A 12,378-nucleotide genomic window follows, 5' to 3' on the forward strand; every position below is an offset into this window, starting at 1 on the left:
TGTTAGAAAGGGTGCGGGCCGGTGCCTGACTGGTTTGCACAGTGCAGATGTGCAGTGTTTGATTCCGGGCTTACTGCGTGGAGTCTGCTTGTTACACAAGGTGCCTGTGTGGGTTTTCGTGATTTTCTGTTACATTCCAAAAACATGTGGCAGGAAAATGGAACACTCTAAATTGTCCCAAGCGTTTGATTCTGAGTCCGAATGCTCATTTGTCTATGCGTGCCCTGCGATTGGCTAGCAACCGGTTCAGGGTGTCCCCCGACTGCTTTCTGGGACTGGCTGCAACAAGCCTGCAAACCTTGTGAGGATAATGGATGTATGGATGAATGTTAGAAAGGTCTTTGTCAGCGATTTTCAGGACATTTTAGGGTCTTTAAGTCAGTGTTGCAGTGTCAAAGGTCCCCAAACAACCAGGCAGCGCAAACAGGAGGGTTTTTCATTGAGTGGGGCTAAGGCTAATGTATCTCACCACAGTAGTGGGCAGTCTTTTCCTAGATGGGCTGATGCCTGGAGGGGGGGCAGAGTGGAGCCTGACCCCTCGCTCACCCACACTGTATCGGGCCTGTGGTTTGAGATAGAGAGACAGAGTGAGACAGAAAGTAGAGACAGCAGGGAGAGGAAAGAGAAGACAGCGAGAAGACAAAAAGTGGGGAAGGAAATGACATGGCAGGCCTTTAGTTTGCAAGGTACAGGCAGGGCATTCGTAAAGGAACATGTCATGCAAAACAACACTTACACACCAACGCATGTAATCCTCCACATTCTTTACGCCACTCGTACCCAACGCACACGTGCAGGGGGGTGGGGTTATGGCACAAGACAACACAGTGGTTCAAACCTCGGGGGCTGGGTGGAGAATGGAGGTTAATGAGCTGACATCTCATCCGTTCAAAATACACGCCCCTCCCAACCTCCCTGGCACCCCTTCCCGCCATTCACCCGTTTCCCCGCGCTCCTCCTCAAACTGACAAGCAGACACCCAAAACCCAACAAGGCGAAGGCACTGAGCCAAAACCGTAGATACTAAAAGTATCTTGGAGCGCCGAGTAAAGTCGGGACGGTGCCTGTTGCTTCATTTGAACAACTTCAGTCATCGTCTTGTGCAATCAGATTATAACTGCGATTCTCAGGGAAGCGGGAGTGCACCTGGCCATTGTTATTGTGACGCTTGCTAAAGGTAAACAGGATACGGCCAAAGTCCACTGTCAAAGTTAGGCTATTGTGTACATGTTTCTAGGACATTCCTTTTCGTGAAATACACATGATGTTCTTTGATGAAACCATTTCACAAATAAAAGTCCTGATTAACATCTGTTCTCTGAGGTATTTTTAATCTTTGAGCTGAAAATAGTGTTGTTGACAAATCCCTGCATGGTTGGCAGCTTTGGAGAAAGAAAAGCTATCCCAAAAATAAGCACCTGGGAGCTTAAATTTTGCTAAAAGATTGATTACAAGTTGACAAAAAGTCTTCCACAAATAGCTTTGAGTCTTCAAAATGTTTACAATTCCACAAATGTGGCAAAAACTTGTTAAAGCCATCGCCCTAAAAACATTGTTTACAGAAACTAGCCTTCAATTAGCTAAAACTAGTCAAGAGTCAAGATGACTAACAAGCCCTAGTGTTCAGCCCAAAACCTGCTTTTATCTAACAAAATTACAACTCGATCTAAAAACTAGATCGCTAGATTTAAAAATTGTATGACCAGAAAAGCGGTGGCCATTTTAAAAGGGTGTGCTAGCACTGGGGCAGATGGAGAATACAATATTTTTTGGCAGTGAGCTATCTGACGATTACTAGTGTAACACACGTGTACTGTATAAGATAAAGCTTTGTTGTTAATATAGCACCATAATAGCATGTTTCTTGCCAGTGGCATTCTACTCCTACACAAAAGAGCGTGCAGACACGGATACAGCCATCTACAAACTGGAGTTACACCAAATGTTTTAACACCAAATGAAAAAACACATCCAAGTCATATAAAATTGTGAAAAAGAACACAAACCACAAAGAGGAATTGTTAGTTTGTAGAGCCCAAGTGAAACAATCTTTGGAGTGAGTCATTTGTGGGAAGACGTGCATTTTTCATATACTATGCTTAAATTGAAGAGCCAGAAAAACACAAACGGAATAAAATAATAACAAGCATTTCACCTTTGCACTAACCACTACCCTTTGCCTCTCAATTATTTAGCACTAATGAACAGCCTCGGGCAATATTCATCCTAAGTACAATATCATCCCAGGGAGGCTGAATCAGCCTGCTGAAATACTTAAATACATTTACTCAATTATGCTCAATGTCCCTAACGCCAAGGAGACAAGCGTGTACAAGCTTTCTCCTTCCCCTCCACCGCCGCACCGCAAACAGCCATCTGGTCACAGTCAAGCAGGAGACTTCAAGGAATCGAGCACGACAACACTTCATTCAAGGAAGACGTAAGAAGACTATTTTTTGTGGAGGGGGGGGGGGGGGGGCGGAGGCTTCACGCCTGTAGTGTCAGAAGACAACACTTATAACTGTGGAATAAGTTTTCGAGTGATATCACCATCCAATGCATTTCCAGATGTCAATTAGGAAAAGCATGCGACGACATCCGCGCAAAAGTTAATGCCTCGTTAACACACAGGTGTCAAACTCAATGCCTAGGGGCCAGACTTGGCCCACCAAATAATTCATATGGCCCGCGAAAGCAAACAAACATGACCATTTCCATAATTGATGCTTGCTAACATCTTGCAAAATGTAAACTTCTCACGTGGAATATAAATAAATAAATAAACAAACCCCAAAATAAATACATAAATAAATAGATAAATACATACATAAATACAGGAATACATGAAGAAATACAATACAGAAATAAATAAAATAAAGAAATAAACTAAACAAATACATAAATACAGGAATAAATGAAAAAATACAATAAATAAATAAATACAATAAACTAAACAAATAAACAAACAAATAAATACATAAATAAACTAGTTAAATTAACAAATAAATCCGTGAATAAATAAATACAATAAATACTTTAAATAAATACAAGAAACGAATAAACTAAATAAATAAAAACATGAATGAATGAATGAATGAATAAATTAAAAAAAAAAACATATTTTAAACATTGTCTTGTGATCAGCGTCCTCATCACAAACAATTGTTGAATAAACTTATATTCTTGACTTTTTCATATGGTTTGACAGTCATAACGGGCCTCCATGGGAAACAGTGACTCCAATGTGGCCCATGAAGAAAATGAGCTTGACAACCCTGATTTAACATGGCATATTTTAATACAAATGTTGCCCTCTTCGGTCCAACATGGTGAATACATAAAAGATCAATGAAAAGTTGTTCTTTTGTTTGGATAAACCAATGTTGAATAATACATCACACTACGGTATGCATATGTTTATCACTGTATCTTGACAGCAACGCGATCGCTCAGAAACACCGAAGGAACCACATGTGACTTTAAGAATCTCACCACAGTCAGATTTCAAATGATCACGGTCAACTGCAAAGAAGTGATTGATAACCTTTGGTATATAAACATCCCCTCTGCAATTGCTAATGAATTCCGCCATCTGTTACTTTCATCTCAACGCAGCGCTTGCTTGAGTGCATTTATTATGCTTCATTCGATGCTGGTGTTCGCCTTGCGTATGACTTGTCAAATGATTAAATGCTCATGCGATCTCAACTCTGATGGCAGTCAAGGTAAAAAACTATGCGAAAAGTCAAACAGCATCCTCTCATCTTTATAGCAAGTAAATATTTTTACCCCGGGCTAAACAAGTTAGCACATTAGCATCAAGGAAAAAGACTTCAACTGTGTTTATAATGGCTGGACTGATTGTCTTCAGACTGCATTGATTCTCAAGAACTGCGTGTACTTTATCGATGAGAAGGTTTCTTCAGCCGTCATCTGTATTTCTTTGAAGGTGTCAGACGTTTTGCTTCTTATCCCAAAGGCTTTGTCAGCAAACTAAAAAAATGTATGAACACATTTTTAGTTCGCTGACGAAGCCTCTGGGATAAGAAGCAAAACGTCTGACACCTTCAAAGAAGTACAGATGACGGCTGAAGAAACCGTCTCATCGATGGACCACTCCGGTACGACTGAGAGCTTACACAGACGTATTGTGTGTACTTTATTTTAATAGCATCTGTGTTATCAAACTTTACATTGTACATTTCTCTGGTCCTTAACATTTGGATTTATCTAGTGTTGTGATTTTTTTTGTGCATAATACAAAATCCACTTGGAAAAGTGAAGAGTATTGCAGGCGAGGTTCAAACATCATTTTCTATTTGTCGGCGTTTGGCTGCAAATTTACCAAACTGGAATTATACTACTGAGAATTTTATTGTGGGACAATTTGTTAATTACAACCAAGGAACACAACAATACATAAATAAATAAATGACATAAAAATACATAAAAACTGACAGTGAACAAGTTAGTCTTTGAAAGAAAAAAATATATATTTTCATTTTAACTGCTTGAGGGATTAAGACTTCGGTTTGTAGGGAAAAAAACTGCATTAAAATAATCCACCATTTGCATTTTTATCTCACAAAGGAGCCACACACATACACATTCAAACACACAAAGCCCCCTCCACCCAACCCCAGCTCACTTCTTCTCATCTATCCCTCCCCCATTGTGGGTCAGCACACACAAACTCATATGCATCTCACACATACACACTGTCATCATTAAATACACAGTCGCACACAAACACAGCCACACACAAGCACACAGTATACACACACGCACAAACACACGCACACACACACACACACACACACACACACACACACACACACACACGCACACACACGCACACACACACACACACACACACACACACACACACACACACACACACACACACACACACATGCACACACACACACACACGCACACACCGAGATCAACCTGCTGCCATCTGCTCTATGAGTACTGAACAATCCTAGCTGAATACATTATTCACCACAATATATCACATCACATTCCCTCAATGTCACAGCACCGTACTGGAGAGGACTGAGAGAGAAGGCGAGGGAGTGGAGTTATTGGGGAGTTGTGGGGGTGTGGGGGGCGTCACGTCGAAAGCTTGAGAGCAAAGAGCAAAGCAGCTATTGTACTCGCAGGGGGTGAGAGAAAAAAGGTACAGCTCACCAGTCGCATTGGCCCAGTCCGGTCATGTCCTATTTCCGACTTGTTTACTCGTTTCATCGCAGGGTTAAGCGTTACAGTCCCAGTGCACACAATACAGATAGAACTCCTATGGAAAATTACAGTATCCACATCATGTGTTCTACTGCTTGTGTTTTCTGATGTGTTTTTCCTCCAAATCCCCCTCTCTGTCTGTTTCCTGTCAAACCGTGTTCACTCTGATTGCATTTCCAATAAATATCAATCACAATGTAAGGAACACATCAAACGGCTCTGGTGTATCGTAAAAAAAAAGAAGAAATAAATATAATAAATAAATAAATAAATAAATAAATAAATAATAACAATTTGGGTGAAAACTCACACAAGCAGTTAGCACACCAAATCATCCAGTATCGGAGGATCAGCTCGGTGTGGGTTTCCATATGTTTTTTGGCCACATTCATTCATTCAGCCATTCATTTATTTATGTATTTATGTATATCTATATATTTAGTTATGCAATTATTCATTTATTTATTTCTCAATATATTTATGTATTTTTTTCGGTTGTTTATTCAGTTGTTTGTTTGGTTGTTTATTTACGTGTTTTTGTATTTGGACATGTATTTGCTTGTTTATTTGGTTATTTATTTATTTGTTCATGTATTTAAGAATGTATTTTTATTTTATCATAATTTATTATATACTTTTTTCTCATCTCATCTCATCATTATCCGTACCGCTTATTCCTCATTAGGGTCGCGGGGGTTGCTGGAGCCTATCTCAGCTGTCTTCGGGCACGAGGTGGGGGACACCCTGAATTGGTTGCCAGCCAATCGCAGGGCACACAAAGACGTACAACAGTCACTCTCACACTCACACCTAGGGACAATTTGGAGTGTTCAATCTGCCTGCCATGCATGTTTTTTGGAATGTGGGAGGAAACCGGAGGACTCGGAGAAAACCCACGCGGGTCCAGGGAGAACATGCAAACTCCACACAGGGAGGCCGGACCGGGACGCGAACCGGCGACCTCTGCACTGTGAAGCCGGTTTGCTAACCACGCGACTACCGGGCCGCCCTGTATATATTTATTTATTTATTTATTTGATTGATTGTTTACTCATTTGTTCATTTATTTATGTATTTATTTATTATTTTATATTTATTTATTATCTACTTTTTATTGACTATTTACATATTTAGGGATTTATTTATTTGGTTGTTTAGTTATTTGATTATTTATTTGGTTGTTTAGTTACGTATTCATTTATTATTTTATATTTATTTATTATCTCCTTTTTTATTCACAATTTACTTATTTAGTTATTCACGTAATTATTTATGTATTTCTTTATTTTTTTATTTCATGTGTTTATAATTAGAACTATTATTTATTTATTGAGCAAAAGAAAGTTAGCTGAGAAGTCTCTTGTCCAGCGCTAGCGAGTGTTTGAGTGACGCGATAGCTGTTCATCAATCGGCGTGGATGACCGAGAGAAGAAGTGTCAGAAGTGATGTACTGTAAGCTATGTTTCCAGTTTTTTTTTAGTTGTAGCTTTTTTTGGCTTCCTGTTTTTCTTTTCTTTTTTTTTTTTTTCATCGCCGTTACCCTGATGGGCCACTCACTCGGTATTTGCGCACAAAGGACTTTGATTAGAAGCTTCTCTGACAGGTGTGCATATTGAGTCCAGCTGCCTGCAAGCAAGGAGTACCAAAGTGAACATGAACTCAGTTATTTCAGTCCTTCATGCAAACCGTACATTGGTTGGCTCCCATATGTTTATGCGTCACTTCAGTTGAAAAGAAAGACTGAACGTGTGTGTTACCTGTATGTTTATTTATGATTGTATCTGTTTTTTTCCTATGCTTGTCTGTGACTGTAGTGTCCTCGAAAGCTTTGAAAGGCGCTTGAAAATAACATGTATTATTATTATTATTATTATTATTATTATTATTATTATTATTATTATTATTATTACATGTTGACATTTTTTCCTTGATGCTTGTGAGACATTTTTTGCATTTTTGCATGTTTTTTTGCATTTTTGTATATTTTTCATCCATATCTTCCAATGGTCCAATATTGTTTTACCTTCATTGTGTGGCCTTTCTGAAATGAGCCCGTAATGAGGGGGTGGGGATTTCTCATGCAAAAGGACATCACTCACTACTGGAGGCAATGAAACTAAAAAAAAGACAAACTAGGAAGGGCAAGTTAGCCCGAAAAAATCAACAACAAAAAAATAGTAGAAACATAATTGGGATTTAGTCAATTGACAAGCAGCTGTGCATTAGGGGCAAATGCCAAATTACCAAACATAAATTTCCTCCTGCTGTCTGTTGTTAAGTCATGATGTAATTATCATCCACATATTTCAGATCCAAATATTATGACAACAAAACACCAGTTAAAAATGACAGTCGGATGAAGTAAACAATTTCTGCCGTGTTTATTTCCATCCTCAGTCGCTGTCGTGTATTGTTGCAATCACATGTATTTGTGGCCCAGCATTGAGACTGAACATCTGGCAAGCCCACGCCGGACTACCCATTGACCTGCTTTGCATTCGCCTTCTATTCAGCCCAACATATTCTTTCCACTTGACTCCGTCGAAGCTGCCGAGTGGCAATTAACCTTGCCGCTGGAAAGTCGTTAGCAATGAAACTTTACAAAATGTCATGTCGGCTAAAGCTGTGCAAAAAAAGGTCATATTTTGAAGTTATGTGCCCGTAGTTAACATCGTTTACACTTTGGACAGGCGATAACTGTACTATAAAGGAGCATCGCGTTTCTCTAAACACATCTTCCAAAAGGAACTTGTGGAAGTTCTCTCTCTCTCTCTCTCTCTCTCTCCTTTGCGCTGATCATTTTTTCCCACCCTCCACGCCGCCTCCATCCTCCGCCCAGCTTTTCCCAGATGCTCCCACCGGCTCTTGTCTGTGTTTGGGCTGCGACTGTGCGGGGTCACCGCCTGCCTTGTTCTCACACACGGAACACTCGAGTGTGTGTGTATGTACGTTCCTGACGGAGCAAGAGGCCCCCTACGTTGTACTGTAAAGGCCTCTGTGTGTGTGTGTGGGGGGGGGGGGGGGTATGTGTGTGTGTGTGTGTGTGTGTGTGTGTGTGTGTGTGCTCTCGCACATGCAGACGTGTCAAATACAAGCATGGGGATTTCTCCAAATATCAGAACCTTTTCTAGTGTGTGTCTGTGTGCGTGTATGCGCGTGTGTTGCAAGCTCAGTGCCAGGCCCCTTTAATGAGTCTGTCAGGCGCTGTTAGCGACGGCGTGCTCCCCTGGCTCGACGCACTCCTGCAGACACACTGTGATTAGCCGGGCCAACTGCACACCAACGGGCCAGATTAAACACTCGCCATGTCGCCAGGGAGCGAACACACACACAGAGACACACACAGACACACACACACACGCACGCACACACACACACTCACATGTTTAGACGCGCACACCCAGCTAAGTCGCCATTGCGCCTATAATAGGCGCAATGGCAGGCTATAGCCTGCTCTGATACAGAATCGTGCACTTGTCCTGCGGAGCCAAATGTCTTGCTCGCTAGAATAGAAAGAAAAATAAATAAAAATAACAAATAAATAAATAAATAAAACATTTGTAAAAATAAACAAAAAACAAACAGCTCAGTATAAATCCATAACAAATAATAGATAAATAAATAAATAAATAAATAAATAAAGAAAGAAAGAAAGAGAGCCATAATATATATATATATATATATATAATACACAAATGAATAAATAATATATTTGTAAAAATAAACACGTCAATAAACAGCTAAGTATAAATAAATATCAAATGTTAATAAATAAATAAATAAATATTTATAAATAAATAGTAAATATAAATAAATAAATAAATAAATAAATAAATAAAAGGCTGAACAAAATACTGGCCTGTAGCGCTAGCAGAAGGTGCTAATGTTTTGATAATATGAATGCAATCTCTCCCCGGTGTTAATCTCGAAGCATCAGTCGGAATTGAGGATAGCCCCTCTGACTCAGCAGCCTTCGAGGGCTTTATTAAAACGCCGTGATACACTCATTAGGGGTAATTAGCCTTTAATGACCGTCCTCGACAAATGGGCAGATATGTGGACGAGGGGCGGGCCTGAGGGCATGTGCTAATCGATTCCTCGAGGGACTGGTGGGTTTTCCAACTTTCCCGCTCGGATGTGATCTTCCAGATTAAAGTATAAAGCTTGGATATAAAATGTTCAGAAACCACAAGAGTATACGTAAAACACAAAAGATGACCAGAAAAATGCCACATCATGCCACATTTACCATCGCAGTGTCAAACTGGTTCAATTTCATTCGCCGCGTCACGCTTAGAATCTCACAGCATGTCCGGTTTCCACAAAAACAGCCATCAGTCAGGTTAATTATTTTGACCCCTCGACTAGTTGGGTCTCATTCATAACACAGTTCAGAAAAAAAAGTCCCTACAGCAAAAATGTTCTTTTGCGGTCACGGCTCCTCCCCCACTCTTTCTGAGTGGCCTGATTTTGCCCCTTCGTTTGGCACGTGATGGTTTTCCTCGTCTTCACCTCATTTCCTGCTGTCATTACCGAGGTACGGTTAAACAGTGCAGTTACCAAAAAAGGTCTAACTGACACTCTCAGATGTGGTGGCAGCTTGTCTAAACCGCGTCTTAATGTTTTGTTTTTCCAAGACGGACGAAAATAAATAAATAAACAAATGAAGCATAACATAAAAAATGTACAACTTTTAGCTGCTTAACCAAAAGTATGCTAATCCATAGTATCATATGCTCCAAATCAATGGACTGGCCGGCGAGCAGTCTGGGTCAGCTGGAATAGGCCACAGTTCACCTACGATCATAATCAAGACAGACATTTTTGAAAAAGAACGGATATCAAAATTGTTTATCCCAATGTATCTCTCCTCCAACCTGAACTGCATTTCACCTCCTTCAGGAATGGATTTTACAGGCTACCTTGTGACCCGTCTTAACATATTTTTTTATTTATTTTTTCCCCCCGCTGCCTCAAAACGTGCACGTTTGGTTAGAGCGCAATGTTGTTTTGCCCCCCGAGGGTAACTATGAGTTGCGCTTGCAAATACCCAAGCGGGATGTACGTAATCGTATGTTTTTGAAAATCCCGTAACACAATCCGGTTAGGAGCAGGGGGGCATTCTAAGAAAATGGAAATGAATAACTTCACCTCGAAATCTGCAGCTGCACTACCTGAGTTCCACCACAGTGACTTTGTGCGCATTTTATGTCATATTTTTCATATTATATTTCATATTCTCTCTCGCTCACTCTTTCGCTTTCTCCTCCCTCCCTCCCTCCGTCTCTCTCTCCCTCTCTCTCTCTCCCTCTCTCTCTCTCTGTGCGTGTGTGTAAATGTGTAAATCTGCGTGTAAATTTATCTCTCTCTCTATCTCTCTCTTTGCTCTCTCTCTTTTTATGTCCCTCCCTTTCTCATTCTATCTGTCTCTCTCTATTGATCTCTCTCTCTTTCTGTCTCTGTCCATTGCTCTCTCTCTCTGTCGCTATTGCTCTCTCTCTTTTGTTGCTCTCTTTCTCTCTCTCTCGCTCTCTCTCTCTCTCTCTCTCTCTCTCTCTCTCTCTCTCTCTCTCTCTCTCTCTCTCTCTCTCTCTCTCTCTCTCTCTCTCTCTCTCTCTCTCTCTCTCTCTCTCTCTCTCTCTCTCTCTCTCTCTCTCTCTCTCTCTCTCAGTCAAACCTTGGATTTCGACCATAATCCAACATTTTTGTTCGAACGCTACATGAGGATAATTTGTTGTCACAATGAGGCACAACACAAGCAAGAGACGTGTAAGGAAGCGGAGGGGCGTCGAGTGGTGCATTCAAGTGTGCTCTGTTTGGTTAAGAACCGATTTTCAGTTGCAAATCGAGGCATAAAAAAACCGAAATGTTGAATCGAAAACCGAATTGGTCGAGAATTAAGGTTTGACTGTATAGAAAGCCAATCTAATAGTGGGAATTTCGGCCAATCGTGGAGAGGAGAAATGGCGTGTCAATACATAACATACAGCCAATCGGACCATTTATTGAGCAAAATATTCACAGCGTGAGCTCCTTTCGATCAACAGCTGTGACCTCGCCACGATCTCCCGTGGAAGCATTTATCAAATTGATGCTTGATAGTTAATAAAATTACAAGTGTTCACATTTCTGAAATATGGGTCCTTCATATAAGGTCTCACTGGAGGGCAAACGGCGAATTGGGCGTTTGTAGTCTTAACTGACTAAAATCCATTCCAGATGTTCAGAAGTGGATAAAATTCTTCCCCCCAAAAGACAAATATACGTTGAGATTTGAAACGATAAACAATGACATGCCACAGGACGGCTTGAACTTTGGCGTCATCTTTTTGCAACAGCTTGCCGCCAGTGTGACAGTGAGAAAGCTTTTTTTTTTCTTTTGGTCCGCCGCTTCTGACTTATGTTACTGTGGAGCGCTAATGTACATAGATCGATAACAGACTTTCCATTTTAACACATCCAGCTGATGTTCTGATACCGAGTTAGAATAGATCCTGTCCTTGGCGGCAAAAAAAAAATCAAATGTGTGTATGTTTTTTTTTTTCTAAGATCCTTTCAGCAAGATGATCCCAAGTTAAAACATCACCAGAGCACAGAAACAACAAAACACAGTTTTAATCAACGGGTAATCAAACACCACAAAAAAAAACTTTGAATAAGGTCAGTGTTGCACAGAGTCCCGATTGACGGTGAAAACGCAGAGGACGGGAAATGATGGATGGTTCTCACTCAAACAATCCAATGTACTGTCAGACAGAAGGCAACAATGGGATTTTGTGTTATTGTGCGTGCGTGTAGGCGGAATCTTCTCCGAGCTCAGCGCAAAGTAGAGCGGCATGTAAGTCGACCCCAGTCAATTCGTTCTAATTCTCATCTCTAAAGTGCTGTTTTAGCACAGATGTTTGAAAACAAATAATGACGCGTTGCAAAAAGTTAAGTCACCACTGCTTCCTGCCTCCTTATTAGGTTCGTACGGAGTATTTGTGGCCAGCGTCAATCAGCGTCTGCTAGTGTGGGTTCGGTTCAATGTATTTATTTGTCAGGCGTGTGGAAAGATGAAACTTCAGGGTCGAAATTCTCTCAACAGACTGAAGAGCTCATTTCGAGTTGCCGTTTTGAGGGCAGAAAGTGCAT

At 40.6% G+C, this 12,378-nt stretch overlaps 1 protein-coding gene across 3 annotated transcripts in view; it reads right to left on the bottom strand.

The window, feature by feature from the left end:
- LOC148903865 (TOX high mobility group box family member 2-like) overlaps window positions 1-12,378 on the bottom strand; it is a 92,020-nt gene that overhangs the window by 58,391 nt on the left and 21,251 nt on the right. For 2 of the 3 annotated variants that reach the window (XM_089010082.1, XM_089010074.1), the window contains exon 2: window positions 470-562. The exons of the other annotated variant lie outside the window; for it this stretch is intronic. In XM_089010082.1, the coding sequence (XP_088866208.1) occupies window positions 470-562 (93 nt within the window). The remainder of the gene's footprint in view (window positions 1-469; window positions 563-12,378) is intronic. 3 annotated transcript variants of the gene reach the window in all.

The sequence above is a fragment of the Hippocampus bargibanti genome, linkage group LG01 (assembly GCF_051943395.1).
Source record: "Hippocampus bargibanti isolate YZ-2025 linkage group LG01, ASM5194339v1, whole genome shotgun sequence".
In the NCBI taxonomy this organism is placed as follows: Eukaryota; Metazoa; Chordata; class Actinopteri; order Syngnathiformes; family Syngnathidae; genus Hippocampus; species Hippocampus bargibanti.